The sequence below is a fragment of the Sarcophilus harrisii genome, chromosome 1 (genome assembly GCF_902635505.1).
Source record: "Sarcophilus harrisii chromosome 1, mSarHar1.11, whole genome shotgun sequence".
NCBI lineage: Eukaryota > Metazoa > Chordata > Mammalia > Dasyuromorphia > Dasyuridae > Sarcophilus > Sarcophilus harrisii.
Genome location: NC_045426.1, coordinates 622,947,792 through 622,969,549, shown reverse-complemented (window position 1 = coordinate 622,969,549; position 21,758 = coordinate 622,947,792). Strand labels below are relative to the sequence as shown.

Genomic DNA, 21,758 nt, shown 5'->3' with positions numbered 1-21,758 from the left:
TCTTTTCTGCCTGATCTGTTGTTAAAATTTAATTTAATAAACTTCTAATTAATAAAATTTTTAGTCATCATCAATATTATTGTTGTGAAAAGAGATATAATAAATTGAGATTTCACCTTCAAGTACAAATCCCATTTTTGATACATACTATGACATCAGGCAAATTACTTATCAGTGCTTTAGGCAGCTCTACAAGGCTATAAATTGCGGGTTTATCTAACTACAGGGAGTTTCCTTCCCTGGGAGTCCCCTGAGTTAAGGAAATTACAAATCCTTATACTTATTATTAATATCCTACATGATATGACATGTCATTATAAAAAACATGAATGATTCATCTTTATAAATAAAGGACTGGACTAGATGACCTCCAACATTTTTTTTAGTTCCAACATGATAGGTGTATGCAATACTTTTCTATGTTAGTAGCTTCTCAACTCTTAACTTTCTATGTTCTCTATTTTAAATAGTCTTTGTCTTAAAGTCCTTTCCAATTCTAACCTGCCAGAGGAGTTCTGCAAAGCTTTGCACCAGTTCATTTTAAGGCCCAGGTGCTCAATAATTTCATTTCCACAGACACCTGCATGTGGTTTGGAAGCCACCCCAGAGTGTGGAGTTGATAACTATTTCCTTGGGCTTTCGGTACAAGGGCTGACAGCTCAAGCTAAAGACATGTAACAAAGGAATAGGAGTGTATAGGGCTTCAGTACACATCTTAAGCAGAGGGTGAGAGCCAGCAGCTGTTGCTTTGCTCCCAACCTAAATTCCAATAAATACTAAGCACCTATTTTTGCTGTTCGTTCATCAAATTCTTTGTGACCCCATTTGAGTTTTTCTTGGGAAAAAGATTTTGGAGTGGTTTGCCATTTCTTTCTCCAGCTAATTTTACAGGTGAAGAAATTGAGGCAAACAGGATTAAATTGCTTTCCCAGAGTCACAAAGCTAGTAAATGTCCGGAGGCCAAATCTGAACTCAGGTTTTCTTGACTCCAATCACAACACTATCCACTATGGCCCCCTACCTGCCACTATTTTTTCTAGATATAAATCTTATTTTGGGTGACAATGGTGAAGTTTCTTAGCCTATGTGAGGAATGCTAAGAAAGATTCATTGTGCACAGTATACATTTTTTTTTATCAGAATGTGACAGTGGTATTTTTCTTTATACTTTTCAAATTGTGATAGAAAAATATGTGCCAATTCTGCCTTCTTAGCATCAGATCCAAAGAAAAGGATTCCACATAATTATATTTAAAGTTAGAAAGGACCTTAAACATCACCTACTCCAGAAATTTTTAGCCTTTTTTTCCATTTGATAGTTCCCCTTGGCAGTCTGGAAGTATATGGATGCCTCCTCAGAATGATCTTTTTAAATATATAAAACAAAATACATAAAATTGTAAATGAAAAATGTGAAATAAAATGTGGGTTTTTTTTCCTATCCAAATTCATGGATTTCCTAAGACCTCAGCTTAGGCCAATTACATAATTTTTACAAATGAAAAAACAGAGAGAAATTCAAGGTCACATAGGCAAAAGGTAGAAAAAGCAAGATTTGAACCCAAATTCCTTGACACCGAACCCAGTATTCTGTCTTTTGCAACCAGGTGGCACAATGTAGAGTGCCAAAATCAGAAAGACACTTTCATGAATTCAAATCTGACCAAGACACTATCTGTGTGATCTTAGACAAGTAGTCTCAGTTTCCTCATCTTTCAAATTAGCTGGAGAAGGAAATGCAAACCCCTCTGGTAGCTTTTGCAAAGAAAACTCCAGTGCATTGAACCACAAATGAAATATGATTGAACAAGACTCAGTCTTGCAATAGACTTTCATATGTGTCCAACAAACATACAAAATACAACTTGCTAGAGGAAAGATTTTGACTTAATTTGGATTATAGCAGATCATTTGCTTTTCTAAAAACCAGTAAATACATGCAGAAAGATTGTATAATCTCATCACCTCTCACTCAATAGAGCAACTGTGCAGATGTAGCCTGCTGTAAAAGGATGATCTGAGAAAGCTGGCTATTCCTTTCCCATGTTTTCATCAAGGACAATCTTGTTAGAAACAGAGATCATCTTAGTAAATATTTTGTAGAGAAGATGTTAGAGACTAGACTTGTGATTTCATCGATACAAGGGGACTCCTGGAAGAGGAATCTTTACCAATGCAAGCAAACACCTTTTCAAGTTGTCTGGGAGCACAGATAGGTGACGTGATTGGCCAGAGTCATACAGTCAATCTGTATAAAAGGCAGGACTTTGATCTCAGGTGTTCCTGGTCCCAAGACTAACTCTTTACCCACTGCTTTTGATAGAATTTTAAAGACATGAAAAAAATATAGGCATAAAATAAATATAAATTTTTCCCCAGGCAGTAAGGGCCTTGCTCACTAAGATGGTTAAAAATTTAGGAAACACAGGTGGTGTGTATACTTACTTCCTGTAAACTCTTGCCCTCCAAGGCTCAATATAAACTGCTTCTTCTTTGGGTCATACTTCACATTATCACATACGCCACTGCCCTGGACCTCTGAAGGTGGTCTCCAGTCATTTTTATTGCAGAGCAGAATATTGGGGGAGCTCATCAGTGAACAGAGGATTGTACCTATACATTCAAGAAAAGAAGAATTCAAGATTAGAAATATGAAACAATAAAAAAAAAATCTGGAACTGGAAATAATGTTTATTTGATTTGGGAAGATGGACCCCATTTTACAGATGAGGAAACTGAGGCAGGCAAGTTAAGTGACTTGCCCAAGATTATACTAATAAATAACTGAACTCATTTGAACTTAGATCTACTTTAGTCCTGATCTAATGTTCTAGCTACTCTGCCAATATGAATCAAAGAGAAGAGGAGGAGAAAAAATACTTTTGTGTTACTTTAAAAAATTAAAAATAGATATACAGAGTAAGTGGCTGGAGAGTTTGCTATGGACATGAAATTTTGCTCATACTTTCAGATTCAATAAACTTATAATTAAATTCCTGCTTATTATGTGCTATGTCTTGTGCTTGCACTGGGGTTACACATTTTAAAAAAGAGAATTTCTGCCCTCAAGAAGCTTACAGTTTAATGAGGAGGACAACACACAAAAAGTGAGAGGGGAGAAATTGGGGTAAATATATCATTGTCATATCCAAATTCTCTGTGATTGCATGGACCACACTGCAGCCAATGCAATCCATGGAATTTTTTTTTTTTGGAAAAGATACTGGAGTGGCTTGCCATTTTCTTATACAGTGGATTAAAGCACATAGAGATTGCCCAGCATCACACATCTGGTAGGTGTCTGAGGCTGGATTTAAATTCACATATTCCTGACTCTAAGCCCAGCACTTTATCTACTGAGCTACCTAGCTGCTCACAAAATGTGTTATTAGTTTTACTTAGCTACTTTACTTTGTTAAAAGAGTACTCTCAGAGTTGGGGAAATCTGTAAATAGTTGTAAAATAAAAACAGAACACACCAAGAAAACTTGAAAAAAAAGAAATTCTCATAAAGTTCAAAGAATGGCAAGATGACTATTTCAAAACCTAAACATATTTTTATGTCCACAAAATAAGGAGATCTAAATTCAAGTGCTGACTCTGTCACTTAGTAACTGTGGGTAAATCATTGAACTTCTCTCACTTCCCTCACCTGTAAAATGGACATGATAATAGCTATGTATTTCCTTCACAGATCTGGGATATGATGATGAGATACAATAATGAACTTAAAAATGCTTTATAAACACTACAAAAATGTCAATTTATTAGAGACTGATTGGAAAATGTAAGGGGGAAAATGGAATTAAACAATCAGCAGGTGTTCTTCCCTCTCTACAATACCTCAGAACAGAAACACATTTAGCTTTATTATCTAGCCCAATGCCAGCCTCTCTCGAGTCAATGGGAACTCTGTGGGTGGGGAAAGAGATATCTGGAAAGAGATATCTATGGGCAGTGATTAAGGCTGCTTAGTTTATCCTAATATGCCCCATTTTAGGTATGGCCCAGTATAATAGAGAGCCAAGCCATGCTACTGAAGCCAATTTCAAAGTGACAAAAGCTGAAATGTAAGAAGATGTCATAAAGTTTAACTCAGGAAATCTCAGTGGAAACCAGACCTTCAGAAAGAAGGAACTAAAGAGTGGAAAGCTTTTCCCAGGAGCCAAATGGCACAAGCCCAGAGGGGTAAATGGTATTACAGGGAAAGTCATGAGGACCCTACAGGAAATTGGCCCTGTTTGGAGCAGGACCTGGCCTAAGTATTTTTAAATGCTTCAATTAAATTCCAAGCTTGCCAATAGGATGAGCCTGGGAAACACATCTGCATATATTGAAAACAATATTTTTAAGTGAAGAGAAAAAAAATAAAATTTTTACTTTGGAATCCCAGAAGTGTTAGCCTATATCCTATTACATTTTTAAGGCATTAAACTTGGAGAAAAATTGAAGTTAAATTTTGGCCAAGGATTCCTTTGAAATAAACTCCATGAGCTGGCTATTCCATGGAAGAAAAAAAATTTTCCACATATGATCTCAAGGAAAAATGAATAAACTTTAAATAGCCAAAATGGTATGGCATATTATAAAATAGTTATGTTATTGTAGTAATATGTACAAAAGAGTGAGGGAGCCCAAAGAAGTGATATAAGAAAGCTTAGAGTCTACATCCCACTTCTACCAACAACCAATCAGTCAGTCTGTATCAGACACTATGCTAAATGCTAGAATAAAGCATTCTAAAGTAAAAAGATAAAGTAAAAAGAGTCTACTCTGTAAGGACTAAAATTCTAATGGAGGAGTTGACTCATCAATAATTGACTATATCAAAGATTTATGGACTACATAAGTATGAATTAGTGCTCTCAGTAGGGACTGCAGTAGCAGTTGGAGAAAAGACAGATTGGGAAATGTTTCCTGCAGAAGGTGGGAATTAGGCTAAGAATTGAGGGGGCTCAGGGAAACTGAGAGTGAAGTAAGAAAGAGGATATCCCAAGTATGGAGGACATTTAGCTAATTACCATGGGCAAATGACTTCAAGTCTCTGAGGCTCAGTTTTCTCATCTGTAAAATGGGGGTGGATGGTATTTGCCCTGCTACCATACATGGCATTTTGAAGATAGTTGGTACAGATTATAGAACATAAATCCTTGAGTCAAAAATACCTGAATTTGAATGCTGCCTCAGATCCTTACTGACAATGTGATTTTGAGCAAGTTACTTAGCTCCTGTAGCCTCAGTTTCCTCATGTAAAAATGGAAATTATAATAACACCTACCTCATAAGATTTTAAAGAACAAATAAAATTTTACATATATATGTATATAAATATGTAATAAAATTATTTTAGACCTTAAAGTTCTATACAGATGCTAGCTATTATTGTTGTTATAAAAATAATAACATAATTCTGTTGGATTTTATATTTTACAATTCACTTTAGTAAAAAATGGTGTGTGAGGAATATTATGATTGTCTCCATATTACAGATGAGAAAACAAAGAAGTGATTTACCATATGATTGGCACATAATAGGTGCTTAACAAATGTTTATTGATTGATTAACTGATTAGTAAATAAAACAACAGACCTGGAAAATAGATCTATCTAGGAGAGAGAACCTGAGAATCATTGGACTACCTGAAAATTATGATGAAAAAATGAACCTAGATACTATTTTACAGGAAATTGTCAAAGAAAACTTCCCAGAAGTAATAGAACCAGAGGGTAAAATAAGCATTGAAAGAATTCATCAAACACCTTCTGAAAAAGACCCTAAAATAAAAACTCCAAGGAATATTGTGGCCAAATTTCAAAACTATCAGACTAAAGAAAAAAAAATATTGCAATTGATTAGTAAATAGTAAAGCCAGGATGCAAACCCCATGTTTTAGTTTTAAATCTAGTATTCTTTTGCATGATAAATAAATTTTCTTCTTTCATAGAATATTTTGTTTCTGGAAGTAATTTTAAATTTGTTTCTTTTTTTTTTTTTTTTAACAAACTTTCAGGTTTCTTATATAGGCAGGTAGGTAGCACAACAGATGAAGCCTCTGATCTGAAGTTGGGAAGATTCATCTTCCTGAGTTCAAATCTGGCCTCAGACACTTAATAGCTGTATAACTTTGAATAAATCATCTAACCCTGTTTGTCTCAGTTTTCTCATCTGTAAAATGAGCTGGAGAAAAAAATTGGCAAATTCCTTTAGTATCTTTGCCAAGAAAACCTCAACTGGGATCACAAAGAGTTGGACATGACTGAAAAATGACTGAACAACAACAGAAAATCTTACTGTCTAATTTCTTATATAATACAATCAGAGCATCAGAGCTGATAAGGATGTTAAAGTACATTAGAATATAGAACACACACAGAGCTAAGAGGGGCCTTAAAGTCAAAGAGTGTTAGGAGTCATCCACTTTAACCCCTTGATTTTACAAATGAGAAAATCAGCTCCAAGAGAAATCATCGACTTTGAACTGGAAGCCATCTAGTTTAATCCTTATTATATCAATGAGGAAATCCAGGTTTGGTGAAGTCATGAGACTTCCCTGAGATTACATAGGTGGAGTTTGAAAGGCAAAATTTGAACTCAGATTGTCTCCATTTTCAGTTTAAGTATTCTTTGTGGCTAGTCCCTTCCATGCTTTCTCCTGTGTATTAGCTCTTTGAGCACAGAGCCTGTGTTTGCTTTTGCACAGTGCTGACACACTGATGAAGACCACTAAGTAATCATGCATCAGATACTACTGCTCTCTAGTAATCAGAGTATAATTCATTTCCTCGGATTTAGCAGGCAGCTCCTCTTAGCTAAGAACTTCCTTTTCTCTTTTAAAACAACTATTTTTTTTTGAAAGATACTAAAGTATTTACTCAGGCACATTGGAAATAATATAAGAAAATATTATAAGTACCCATTGGGAGCAGAAAGCCACAACTGTCTGATTACACACCACACAATTTTAGGGTGAAATAGGAAAACAAACCTAGATGACTGAAATATCAGGGCAGTCCAGGAGCTGAATCAAATTGCATGAGAACAGAGGCCTCAAAAGGATCACTCAATGCACATGCAGACATGGAGACATGCGAAATGGGCCATAAGCAGAGCCTTTGGTTTGCTTGCATAGGACTAAGCTATAGTGTTTTATAGAATGTAGACTGTCAGAGAAAGAAGGGACCTTAGAACACAGTTTGGTAGAACAGGGTAATACAACATGACAGAATTGAAAGATTTTCAACAAGTTCAAGGTACAAGGATGTAAATTGAAACCCTCAAAACGGATTATTTTTCCCAGTGTCCCACAGGTGGTCTAGGACTAGAGGCTAGCTTTTTTTTTTTCTGTACTAATTACCTGCAGTAGCAATCCTATTTTCTACTACTCTTAATTCTTTCCTTGTTTCCCAATTAGATTGTAAACTCAATCAATGCAATGACCATATTTCACATTCATTTTTGTCCTCCATCCCTATCTCAAGGTCTGGCACATTGTAAAAGTCGAAATAAAGATGACAAGAGTGAGAAATTCAGGGTGCAATAGATTGATACTCTAGGGCAGGGGTAGGGAACCTTTTTTCTGCCAAAGGCCATTTGCATACTTATATCATTCACAGGCCATACAAAATTATCAACTAATAGAACTCAAGCTTTCAACTCATCATCATCTGCTGTTGCCTCAGCAAATACTTTTGTGGTGATGGGATGGGGGCTTTATACTATCAGGACATTTCTCGTCCGTGCTCTAGGAATTAGTGAGCTTGTAGCCATTGAGTATGAAATGATTTTTCCTTTAGAGGTCTGAGCTTTAGTGTGCTCAGTCAGTTGATTAAAGCACAGTACCTTGGAAATACTAAAACTTCTATAGAGAAGAAGAATGGATAGGTAGATCAATGTGTTTAAGGTACATAAAGACTATAGTTTTAAACACAGAGAGACACACATATTGTATGTGTGTATATATGTACATTTGTGTGTATATATATACATACACACACACAAACATAAATATGTGAACTTGCCAGTCGTCAACTCTAAGCTATATCACATTCACTATTATCGTCACCATCAACTATGTTTCTTCCCCAGAGGGAAATTTACTGGCTCTGGAACTACCTTCATCTCTAAATAGTAAGCCTATCTTGCCCAGAGTCAGTTATTCTCTTCATTTCCTGGAAACCAGTTCTAAATTATACCATTATACATATATTCTCCCCTCCTCACTTTCCAGTTCTCTTTATGTGTTACCTTACCCAATTCAAAGAAAAGCTTCTTGAGTAAAGGGAAAGCAAACTCTCCTATTTGCTTGTACGCTTGTATTGTTTTCTGGATCCTAGTTACATAGGCTAAACTGAGGTCAAAATAACGTGACCTAGTAGAAAGAATATTTGATTAGCAATTAATAAATTAAGGTTTTAGTCCCAGTTTAGCCATTAATTCATGACCTTAGGAAATCAATCTCTTCAAATTTCTCTAAATATGTTTCCTCATCTGTAAAATGAAAAGGTCAGATAATAGAATCCCTAGGATCTTTCTTGAGATCTAACTATATTTTCTTTTCTAACACTGTGTACTACAATCTCTTCTACCTCTACCCTTCTCTATCCTAGCTTTCTATCTCTGACATTCTAAGTGCTTTATATGATTTAAAGTTCATTCTGGGTCTTGCATTCTAAGATTCTTTGATTCTAAATGCTTCAAAATGCAGGTCACTGTTCACAATGAGGGTTGGAAGTCAGATAAAAGACATTATTTGGATCAGTATGAATCTATCAGCATAATCACAGAAGCAATTCAAATTGTCTCCTTTACTGGTGGTGAGCCAGCAGCCTCTCCATACACTAAACCTAGTTTGTTATTGCAAACATTACCTCCTCCTAGCAAAGTCTGAGTGAGGATGAAGCCGTCACAGCAGGTTTCTCTGTCACAGGCTAGGCGGCAGTAGAGGTGAATATCCGTTAGATTGGCCCCATCAGCTGAGAACATGATGGACTGGTAGACTCCTGAGAGAGTATTTTGGAAATCCAATTTCTCAAATGTTTTCCGACCAGATGTTGTGAATTCATATCCTAGGATATTAGGAAGAGGACAAAAGAAGAAATCTCAAAAAGTTTCCCATAGAAATGGTGGCATGGTGATAGTTCAGAGAATTCACAGAATCTTAAGTTCATGAAATATCCAAAATGAAAAAAAAAAAAAAAAAAAACACAAGAACACGAGTTCTAGTACAACTCATGTTGGGCAAGGAATACCCCTGCAGTTACACCTTAGTAACTCCAGGAAATGGTCATACATGTTCTTCTAGAAGACCTCCAGTGACAGGGAGTTCACCACTTTCTGAGGCAGCTTTTTTCACATGTGGATGGTTTTAATGATTAGCATGAGTCTCCATCTGCCTTTCTGAAACTTCTATCCATTTATGATTTGAAGAACTATGAGATCCCCAAGGAAAAGGCTGGATGGTTAGGGATGTTAGTGTTAGTGCACAAAAAGTCCCTTTTCATCAGAATGCAATAGTAGAAATAGAAGCTGGAGAAAGGCCTGTGAATAAGAAGTAAATTATAATTTCCTGTTCTGAAGGATCCAATAAATATCCTTTATGTCAGTGTAAAGAGGCCCTATGGTATGGTAATGGGAAAAAGTCAGAGACTTAAGATCCAATGACCCCAGGGGCTAAAATATATCACTCACAATAACTAGCGGTACTACCATAAAGAAATTATCTAATTTATATAAGCCTCAACTTCTTTATATATAAAATGGAGAAATAATTCTTATACTACTAAAAATCAAATTAGATAACTATATAAAATACTTTATAAACCTGGAAGTTTCTCTCTCTCTTCTCTCTCTCTCTCTCTCTCTCTCTCTCTCTCTCTCTCTCTCTCTCTCTTTATATATATATATATATATATATATACACATATATATATATGTGTATATATATATATATATAATCAACACACATTTATAAAATACTATGTTTCAAGTACAGGTAATACAGCTATTAAAAGTAAAATAATCCTTATTCTGAATGAAGGTTTATTGTCATTAATGTTTTCATGACCTACCTTGCACAGTTGTACCTATGAAAGTGCTTAGCAAGACTTAGAGGGCTATAGAAATAGGAGTTATTCTCATTCTGTCAATCTGTCAGCACCCCCTACTGTCCAGTTCGAACTTCCCTAAATCAACATCTCCCTTCTCCCCCACACCACATGATGCTCTAGATTCCCAAAATAAACGGTCTTTTATTCTTTCACATATAACCCACTTGAGAGCAATAAACCACAGGCTAAATGTGTCATTTTCCTATTAACTATGACTCAGTTTTCCCATCTATAAAATGAACACAGTCTCTTTCCTAGAGATATAGTAAGGGTCGATTAGATCATTACATAAAACTTCTTGTTTTTCAGTTGTATCTAATTGTTTGTGATCCCCTCCGGGGTTTTCTTGGTAAAGATATAGGAATGGTTTGCAATATCCTTTTCCTGCTCATTTTACAGTTGAGGAAACTGAGATCAACAGGGTAAAGAGACTCATCTGGAGTCACATAGCTAGTAAGCAACAAGATTTGAATTTGGGTCTTTCTGGCTCTAGACTCAGTACTCTATCCACTGTGACAGCTAGCTGAACTTATACACAAAGCTAAAATTTTTTAAAAAGAAGGACTTTATCAAGTTGAATTTCTACTTTAAACTCAAATTAAATGCTACCTTTTCTAGGATCTCAGCTTCAGTCAGGAAAAATCTTCCCTCCCCCACATTTCACATTGCATACAACTCTCCTCGAATCCTTATGTGTCTCTTGGAATTATACTGATTTTATATATATATATATATATAAATTTTTTTTTCAGAAGCTCATGAGTTCTTGCCTACTAAAAGCTAAAGAAGTACCATATACTTCAAAATATTTGTAGCAGTACTTTTTTTGATAGGAAAGAAGTGTAAACAATGTGGATGCCGTTGATTGGATAATGGTTAAACAAATTGTGGTATATGCATGTATTACAATATCACTGTGTGTTGTAAGAAATGACAGTCATTAATAATTATAAGATCTAGGGGGACTAATTAGTACAGTGGATAGAGCACCAGCCCTGAAGTTAGAAGGACTTGAGTTAAAATCTGGTCTCAGACACTTAATACTTCCTAGCTGTGTGACCCTGGGCAAGTTACTTAACCTAAATTACTTCAGTAAAAAAATAAAAACATTAAGATCTAACATTTATATAGCATTTTAAAGTTTGTAAAGCATTTTACAAATATTAGTTCATTTGATCCTCACAAAAACCCCGAGAGTCAGGTGTCATTATTATCCCCATTTTATAGATGAGGAAACTGAGACTAGAGGTAACTTGCCCAAAGTCAAGTGGCTAGTCATTATCTGAGGTCAATTTTGAACACAGGGTTTCCTGATTCCTTATCTAGTGTACTATTCTTGGTGTCATCTAGATAAGGAATACAGAAAAGTATAGAGGAGTCTATACAAATTGATGAAAAGTGAAGCAAGCAGAGCCATGAAAACAATATAAATAATAACAACAAAATTGGAATAGATGGAACGATAACCACAAATCAATCAAAACTGAGTATTGAAAAATTATAAAAAATAGAGAAAAGCTATGAGGAAACCACTTTGCAGGGGGTTGGAGGCCAACGGGGATGGATCACTGGACATGCCTAAAAATCTACTGAACAACAGCAAATTTTTTTGGGGTAGTGGCTCACGGGAAATTTAAGCACTGTAAGAATGAAAAATATTAATGTTTTAATTACTTAGGGAGGTAATACAATACAGTAAAAAGATCCAGGTTTTGGAACCAGAATAATTTTGTCTAAATGTAGTCAGATTACTTGTAACCTATGTTTTCTTGACAAAGTTCCTTGGCCTCTTTAGATCTCAGTTTCCTTAATAGTAAAAAGAAGGGATTGGAAGACAGGATCTCTAAGGTAATCTTCTTTCCTTAAATCTAAGGTCTAATGAATCTATCAAGTCTTCAAGTGGAGGCTTTATGAGACATTTGTTCAGACAAGAATAATTAAAAAACTGAAGCAGTCCCCTCCCACTTTAACATTTTATGATTCTGTGATTCTTAACTAGAATGTAAGCTCCATGAAGACAGTAACAGTTCTATCTAAACTTTATATCTGCAGTGTAGTGCTCAGTGTTCTATATGAAGCAAGTGCCTAATGAATGCACTGAAAAAATGAATATAGTCTAGATATTTTTAACCTATTAAAAATTAGAGGGGAAAAACCATATCTGTTCCACCTTGGGTGAGAGTTTAAACCAGATGACTTTCCAGCTCTGAAATTCTATGATTCTATTTTCAGTCTCCCTGGTTTTTCCCTTGCTCTATTCTTTTTTTTCCCTCCCCATTTTACAAACTATGAATCTGAGGTACTTCTTCAAAAGATTCCTCTGCCCATAACAGTTCTGTTCAAAACTTCTGAGTCTGATTTTTAAAGGAGAGAAATAAAAGAATTTCCTTACAGCTCATTGCTATTATTTATATGGTGCTTTAAGATTTTTAAAACAGTTTTCAAATATAATTTTAGGTGAACCTCAGAACAACTCTGGAAAGCAGATGCTCTTCTTATCCCCATTTTACACTTGTGGAATCTATAGCTCAGAGAATTCAAAGGGTATTTAAGCTTAAGAGTCACAAAGATGATAAGTGTCTAAGACAGATTTTAGACTCAGATCTTCTCAAATCCAGTTCCAGCATGTTATTCATTATGACACCTAGCCTTATTGGTGGAACTTAAGGTTTTTGGGGGAAAAGCGTTTTAAAATCACACAAATTCTATCATTCCATATAAACATGAGGTCAGCCTTGCCACCTACCACAGAGTTGGCTAACATCCTAGAATTTACTGCTAGAATATCACATTGCCCATGTCCTAAACACCTTGTTCTCCCACGCTCACCACAATGGCCATCAGAAACAGAATCCAGGAAACAACATCAGCTGATGATTCTGACATGCTTCCCCATATAGAATCTGATCTTATAGTTTTTCATTTTAGCTCATACCATATTTGTAATAAACAGTGGCAGAAAGAGAAGGGCCACTAACAAAAGCTGTTCCTTGGTATACCTTCCTTTCCCAGACTCCATTCCAATACCTTCAATGAGCACTTGCCTCAAGAAGAGTCATTTATAGCAACAAATGTTACATATTTTGCTCCAAAGAGATTAGCTTCTTTATTTAATTTTGAAAAAGGAAAGTAAAATGATCTTGTCATCGTTACTAAAATGTTACACATTCACCATATATACTTACTCCTTCTATGACCTTAGAGCCACAATCTTTCTGGACCTTAGTTTCCTCATCCTGTAAACTGGGGTTACATGCCATTATCTCTCAGATCCCGTTAAGCTCTGTTTCTCTAACTAACAGTAACAACAAAAAAAGATCTTAATAAACTGCATTTCTGAAATCAAGAGTAAAGGCCAGGTGATATTTTTAAAGAACTTTTTTTTTCTCCAAAGAAAGCAAAATTTGCACTCTTTTGCTTATAAATGCTTTACATAAAAAAACCTATCAGCAAAAATAATCTTCATAAAAAATACTAAAGCAACAAACCCAGGTTTCTTGTTACCATGGCATTCAGTCATGGAAATGAGAGACTTTAAAAATGCAATTACATGATGCCCACTCCCTTGCATACCCTCTTCCAAGATAGAATTGAGTAATGAAGAAGCAGATGGTCCTGATATAAAAGAGCAAATATCAGAATTGGAAAGGACCTCAAGGTCATCTCACCTGACCCCTCACTGAAGGATTCCAAAAATGAAAATAAAAATAGAAATTTGATAAAATATGACTTTTGATATTAGCCAAAAATGGTAGCACTGGTCAAGTGAGGGCACAAACCTGGGACACACTAAACTCGTTAGTTACTTTGTTGGCAGCTGTTACCAGCTCCTAGAAGAACTTAGTCTCATGTGGGAAATTTAAAAAAGACTCAGAATTTAGAACTTTTTTCTTGTGTTCAGTCATTCAGTTGTGTCCAACTCTAACCATAGCACACCAGGTCCTACCATCTTCTACTATCCCTCAAAGTTTGTCCAGGTTCATGTTTATTGTTTTCATGACATCATCTATCCATATCATCCTCTGATATCCCCTTTTTCATTTGCTTCAGTCTTTCCCAACATTGGAGTCTTTTCCAATGAATCCTGTCTTTTCATTATGTGGCCAAAATATTTAAGCTTCAGCTTTAGTATCTGACTTTCCAGTAAAAAATTTGAATTATTTTTTAAAGTATTGACTGTATAGATGAACACTAACAGCCCTATGTTACTATTGGAAAAAAACAGTTTTGACCAACAGGATGATTTCAGAGACACCTGGAGAAACTTATATGAACTGATGCTGAGTGAAATGAGCAGAACCAGGAGATCATTATACACTTCAACAACAACACTACATGATGATCAATTCTGATGGACATGGCCCTCTTCAACAATGAGATGAACCAAATCAGTTCCATTTGTTCAATGATGAAGAAAGCCATCTACCCCCAGAGAGAGGCCTGTGGGAACTGAGTGTGGATCATAACATAGCATTTTCACTCTTTCTGTTGTTGTTTGCTTGCATTTTTGTGTTTTTTCTCAGGTTTTTTTTCCTTCTTGATCCGATTTTTCTTGTGCAGCAAGATAACTGTATAAATATGTATACATGTATTAGACTTAACATATATTTCAACATATTTAACATGTATTAGATTACCTGCCATCTAGGGGAGGGAGTAGGGGGAAGAAGGGGAATATCTGCAACAGAATGTTTGCAAGGGTCAATGTTGAAAAATTACCTATGCATATGTTTTGTAAATCAAAAATTTTAATAAAATAAATTTTAGAAAAAGAAAAAGAAAAAAGTTTTGAAGCCAGTTTAAATGAGATTGTCTAATATTATTTTATAAAGAAATAGAGGCCCAGAAAGATGACTAACATAGATGGTAAACAGCAAATCCACATTTTTTTGTATTCCTAGTAGAAGTTGAATTGAAAGATAAGGCCTATTTTTAGGATCATGAAGGGCCCTGCCTAGAGATAGGGACTATGATGAGTTGACACATAGGAGCTGCCATCTCTTAGCTTCATGATTCTGTGAACCAATAAGACACTGGACAAAAAATAGGATACTGGTATCATAGTCTTAGGGATGGTGAGCATCTCTCATATGAAGTCCACTAGCACTGATAGCCTTTTCCTGTTGTTTGGAGCACTTGCCCTGGTTTTACCTTATACACAGTGATACCTTAATACAGCAAGGTTTTGTGTTTTCATCCTTATATTGATGAAAAACCCCTTTTTGACTTTTGTAGTCTCCATGGGCAAAAAAAAGAAACTCATCATTCAGACACTGATTTGGAACCAGAAATAAGAGTATCAAATAGGGGTACAGTGGCCCTAGGATCATGAATATGCAGTCTACTGTGGCCCCACAGTGGATACCTTAGTAGGACTTATGGTGAGATCAGCCAGAGATCTAGTACCTTTTTTTTTTTTTTTTTTTCAATTTTGTTCCTTCACTTTCTTTTTTTTTTAATTAATAGGTTTTTATTTTCAAAATATAAGCAAAGGTAGTTTTCAACATTCACCCTTGCAAAATTTTATGTTCCAAAATTTTTCTCCCTCCCTTCCTCCAATCCTCTCTCCTAGATAGCAAATAAGCCAATATATGTTAAACATGTGCAATTCTTCTATACATATTTCTTCAATTATCATGCTGTACAAGAAAAATCAGATCACAAAGGGAAAAAAATGAGAAAGAAAACAAAAAGCAAACCAACAACAAAAAAGGTGAAAATACTAGTTGTGATCTACATTCAGTTTCCACAATCTTCAGAGATCTAGTTCTGAGAAATGATTAGTGGTACAGTGGACAGACCACTGGGTCTGGAATTAGATCTGAGTTAACTCCAGCCTCAGACACTAAATAACTGCTTGACATTTTCTCACTTAATTTCTGTCTGCCTCAGTTTTCTTAGATGTAAAATAACAATTGGGATAAAATAGTGTCTATATTCCAGGAACATATCTGTAAAGTCCTTAGTACAATGCCTGGCACATAGTAGGTACTTGATAAATATTAATTCCTTTCTTTTCCCCATGTTATCATAATCTTTTTGAGCCAAAAGTCACTTCCATACCTCAATGGAAGAGGACTTTTATATCCTCCTCAAAATAATAACTCACATTTTTATAGGACTTGAGATCAGCAAAATATTTGTTACAGTCTTGTAAAATAGATAGTGCAATCAAGAGAGGGAGGGATCAAACATCTATTAAGCACCTACTAAATGGCAAGAGCTATGATAAGTTTTATAAATATTATCTTATTTGATCCTCCCAACATCCTTGGGAGATAGATGCTATTATTATTTCCATTGCACAATTGGGGGAACTAAAGCAGACATCTATAAAATGACTTGACAGGAGTCACGGGTCAATGTCTGAGGTCATATTTGAATACTATATTCACTTCTCCCACCTAGATCAGAAAAGTGAGAGTCAGAATCACTTATTCAGGGATACTGAGCTAATAAATATTAAAACTAGAAGTCAAACCCACATCTGTGCTGTGCTCAAATCCACTGCTTGGGCTATTCATTCAGCCAGCATACATTTATTAAGTGCTTACTATTTGCCAGATAGTGGGCCAAGCACTGGAGATACAAAAAGATACCTTTCAAGAAACTTTATATTCTTACATCAAATGATAGAATAATTTTTTGTTGTTGTTCAATCATTTTAATCATGTCCAACTCTTCATGAACTAATTTGATGTTTTCTTGACATTATGACCTATGAAGTTCCTCCAAAATGGGTTCAGATATTAATAGGTACTAATACCATTCTTTTTAGAATCCCACAATTTTAGAGTTGAAAGGAATCTCAGTGCTTAAAAGATTACCCTACAAATTCCCTAAGATAGGATCATTCAACTTAATAATGTTGAATGGATTCTGAATCATTTCTTTATTGATTCTATTTACAATTAATTGATCTGTCTCTTAACTGATTAAGTTATTGTTCTTTGTCTCTGAACTTAGATTAGAGATTCAGCTTGTCTATAATAGGTTAAAATTAAAAATCCATTTAACTTAAATTTTGGGGGTATATGTCAGAACACAATCTCGGGTCTTGTATCTTTACACCACCAACCTATCCTTCAAGGATGTTTAATTTGCTGCCCTAAAAGTCTGGTCTCTCGTCTCTAAACTGCAGCTGCACTCAAATAGAATACTTCTACATGAGAAAGGGAAAGGAAGGGTTATTGCTAGATGCTCATTATTTAGCTTCACCAATCACATTATTCCTTTTGCTTTAGCTATGTAACTAATCATGTTGTCTCCAATCCCATGGGGTTATCTACCCACTTCTGTTCATTGTTATAAAAGAGGAACTGTCCTTTTGCTTAGCATCACTGGCATAAATGGAAGCAAGCCATTCACCCTTTATTATCAGGTAGCATGCCTCTGTTAATAAATAATATCTTGCTCAGAGAAACTTGTCACAGCTTACTTTTCTTTAAATTTCAATCACCACAAACCCAGTGGATAGGATCCTTGATCTAGGAGATGAAAGGCATCTTAAAAGGCACTGAGTACAATTCAGCAGATAAGGAAACTGAGGCTAAGTTGTTTTGCCTAGTGTCACACAGTTAGTGTCTTGAAAATAAGATTTGAACTAAGGTCTTCCTGACTCCAAGACAAGAGGCTTAATCACTAGACCAACCAACTCAAATTCAGGGATCATGGATCTTATCACTTTGTATCTCTCCCCTGTTGCCCATCTCTTTTGACTTTGGATATAAAACCACTATCTTCAGAAATGCAGCTTAACTGAATTCAGTTATTCCCATGCCAGGAAGGTGAATTACCTACTAAAGCACTAAGGTATCCCTGTGAAAACATACCTTTTTTCAAATAGACTGTCACAGATGCTTTATCATCATTCTTCACTTTAAGAAGACAGTTAAGACGTTCAAAGCTGGTGGCAGCAGTGTTTCCCAGGGCATCTTGTTCCTGGGGAAAGAAATAACGTCAGTGATTGGTCTCTAGTCTTTGGACAAAGTTTGATTCACCACCCATTTCCTTTCTTCATGGGATGGGGAGTCTAGACTACATATCCTCTTAAGTGAAGAAAACAATGCAATTGTGTGAAATAGTAAGCTCCCATCACAGGAAATGTTGAAGGAGAAATGGTAAGTGTCATAAAGGACACCTAGTAAGTGTCATTTAATCATTTCATAGGTGTAAGTTCTCATAAAATGATTGGCTAAAGGATATTTAACAAATAAAACAAAAAAGTTGGGAAGACATCAGTTCTTCAGGTATTTGAGGATCTATATTACACACTAGTGCATATCTAATTACTATAGATAAGATGTTCAGCCAATTTCAGTCCTGTCCAACTCTTTGTGACTCCATTTGAAGCTTTCTTTTTTTTTTTTAATTTGAAAGAAATTGGGATTATTGGGATTTTCTTAGTAAAGATACTAGAGTGGTTTGCCATTTCCTTCTCCAGCTCATTTTACAGATGGGAAATTGAGGCAAACAGGATTCCCTTCCACAGGGTTTCACAGTTGTAAGTGTGTGAGGCTGAAGTCAGAAAGATGGGACTACCTAATTCCTGGCCAAGAGTTCTATTCACTGTCCCACTTAGCTACACTATCTAATTAGACAATATATCTATATAGATAAAGATATATAGAGCTAATGATAGCTAAAAAAGTACATATGCAAATGTGTTATTTCAAATATATGTGTAGGTATGGGTATATACACATAACACAGAGTTCACTTCCAAAATTGTGGCTCCCTTCTAAAATTGTTATGTGTATATATAAACTTATGTATATGCATATAGATATGATATAGATACAGATATAACTTCAGATACAGATTTTAGCTATAAATATATACAATATACATATAAAATATACATATAGGGGTATGCTGGGAAATATTTAACAATCAGTTATCAAAAAAATGTCTACATGACATTTTTATTTTAATTAATTTTAATCTTACATTATTAACATTTTTCCATTAATTTCTTAAGTCTAGAATTAAAAAAACAATAAATTAAGCCTGAATTGTAGCATTTGCCAATTTCTGATGTACTCACATTAAATTTTAATAATTGGCTAAGACAATACTAGTTGGCTACAGTCTATCCCTGGCTATATAGATGCATCCTTGAGGATAGACATCCTAAGTGGCAGCAAGGTGATCCCCTGAGAGAACTAAATTTTAAATCAGGAAGTCTTGAGTTTGAATCTTGCCACAGATATTTACTAATTGAGTAAACCCTGGACAAGTTATATAATCTCTGAGTCTCAGTTTTCTTCATCTGAAAAATTAACCCAATAATATCACAGACCTTTAAAGTTTAAAGGGACCTGAGTAGCTAATAATGTTTCAAGCTTTAATCTCTTTTCACAACAACACAGTGGTAGATGGATTTTACAGAAAAGAAATTTAGAAAGAAATTAACCAACTTGCCCAGGGTCACATAGAAAATAAGTGCTTGAAGGTTAAGATTTGAACTCTAGCTTCCTGACTACAAATTCAACAGCCTACCTATTTATACATTGTTGTATGTAAGTGTGCATATGTATATGTGTGTATATTTCTATGTGTATAAGTATAGACAAAATATATGCAAGGCAACTTTGGTGAAGAGAGGATATGGGAGAAAGCTTCCTATAGGAAATGGAATTTGAACTGAGCCTTGAAAGAAACTAGGAAAGAGTATCTTCAAGGTATGGATTATATGGAATTGCAAATATTGTTTTTAAATATTTAATTATTTTTAATTTTAAATTATTATAAATTATTAAATTAAATATAAAAACTTTAAAATAGTAGTTATTGTTTTTATTGATGAATACTAGAACTTTAAATATTAGTGCTGTTTTATCAGGGGCTTCTTAGGAACATCCACATAAATGCAAAAGAGTTAAATCTCTAGTAATGAGAACTTTTGACATTATACACATTGGTTAGGGAGAAATATGGGAGCTTTTGTTTCCTTGAAGTCACACATTGTTCTAAATCTATGATCCTTTGTCACAATAAGATATATTTAATTCCTTCCCCACCAAAAAAGTCTCAATGAAGCTTTTGAGTATAATTGTTCTAGTTGGTTTTACATGTGTGCGTAATACATGCAATACATTTACATATGCATATACATTTGTGTAAATCTAGCAATATACAGTCACATACTATTATATGGTATATATTCTATGGTAAAAATAATCATACATATGATCACATAACTTTATATTATATTAATATATTGCATAAATTGTTCCTGTTGATAATGTTGATTACATAATAACTTCATATTATATCAACATATGATTAACATAATAATTATAAAATATTTAATAAAAGCATTTTATATTAACTAATTATGTGATAATTATATTATGTTATGTTTTATTTCTCTATATATAAAGATAGAGCTATATCTATCTATCTGAGCTCCCTTCTTGGTTTCTGTTAGGGGCTAATCCTGATCTCTACCATCTACCAAATAATAGAAAACAAGGATACCACATGCTATAGGTTCTGGACATATATTGTGAAGTAACATTGTTTGTGGTGCTCCCAAGAGATTCAGTCAATGATTGGGTTCATATAAGCAGTCTCAGTTCACATGGCAATTTCTGTTTTAGGGTTAGGTCTGGCAGCCTGATTTCTTTGCCAACCTCTCCAAATTCATAAAGTGTCTTGAGTTATAGACAAAGAAACCAGCAAGAATCAGTGTGGGACTGGAAAGTAACAGACTCCACTGACCTGACCAGAAGCTACACAATCAATGTTGATATCTGTGCCAGCATAGAAATCACATACAGCATCGGATCCAGTCCCGCCCACTGTGAGGAAGGTGCAGTCCTCATCAACAGAACAGTCTAGAAATGCCAAGGGAAAAAAAGAAGAAACCTATAATTCTGATTTGTGGTCACAAAACACATTGGTTTTTATTTGATCTCACTGACGCCCTAGGAGGTAGGTGGGGCTTCAAGTATTCTTTTCTCCATTTTACAGTTGAAGAAATGGAAGCCAAATAACTGATTTGCCCACAGTCTCACCGAGAAGAACCCCTGCTGGCCAGGAGAGATGCCTTTTGTCTTACATTTTGGCCTTTGTGTTCTCAATAGTGTCACTAGGCTCTACCCCTTGGGTAGCTGTCTTGTTTGTCAGAGTCTTCACAAAGACCTTCATACCAGCTCTAAAATGTAGGACTTGATGGAGGGTGAATTCTTTCTGGATATTGTTGTGAGACAGTAAAAGTGGTACTAATAGCAGCAGCAGAAGTAGCAATATTAGCAGTAAACTAGTAGTAGTAATAGTGATGGTAGTAATACTAGTAGTAGTAGCATCAGAAGTAGTAGGTATTAATAGCAATAGTAGTAGTAATATTAGTCATAATAGCAATATTAGTAGTAATAATAGTAGCAGCAACAATAATTAGTAGCAAGACTATGAATAATAATATTAGCACTATTAGTAATAAGAGGAGGAGGAGTAATACTAATAGTAATAATAACACTGGCATGAATAGTAGTAGTAGTAGCAGCAGTAGTAATACTAGTAATAGCAGTAGTAATAGTAGTAGCCCTTCAAATACTTAAAGGGAGCTATTATATCTTGTTTTGTCTTCTCTTTTCTAAGCTAAAAATCCCATTTCTTTAATTGATCTTCATAAGATGTGATCATAA

General features: G+C 34.9%; 1 protein-coding gene across 1 annotated transcript in view; it reads right to left on the bottom strand.

Annotated features, from left to right (window-relative positions):
- TG (thyroglobulin) overlaps positions 1-21,758 on the bottom strand; it is a 352,924-nt gene that overhangs the window by 230,601 nt on the left and 100,565 nt on the right. The window contains exons 24-27 of the mRNA XM_031947228.1: positions 20,833-20,948; positions 17,940-18,048; positions 8,869-9,066; positions 2,446-2,613 (exon numbers count right to left, since the gene is read on the bottom strand). Of these exons, the coding sequence (XP_031803088.1) occupies positions 2,446-2,613; positions 8,869-9,066; positions 17,940-18,048; positions 20,833-20,948 (591 nt within the window). The remainder of the gene's footprint in view (positions 1-2,445; positions 2,614-8,868; positions 9,067-17,939; positions 18,049-20,832; positions 20,949-21,758) is intronic.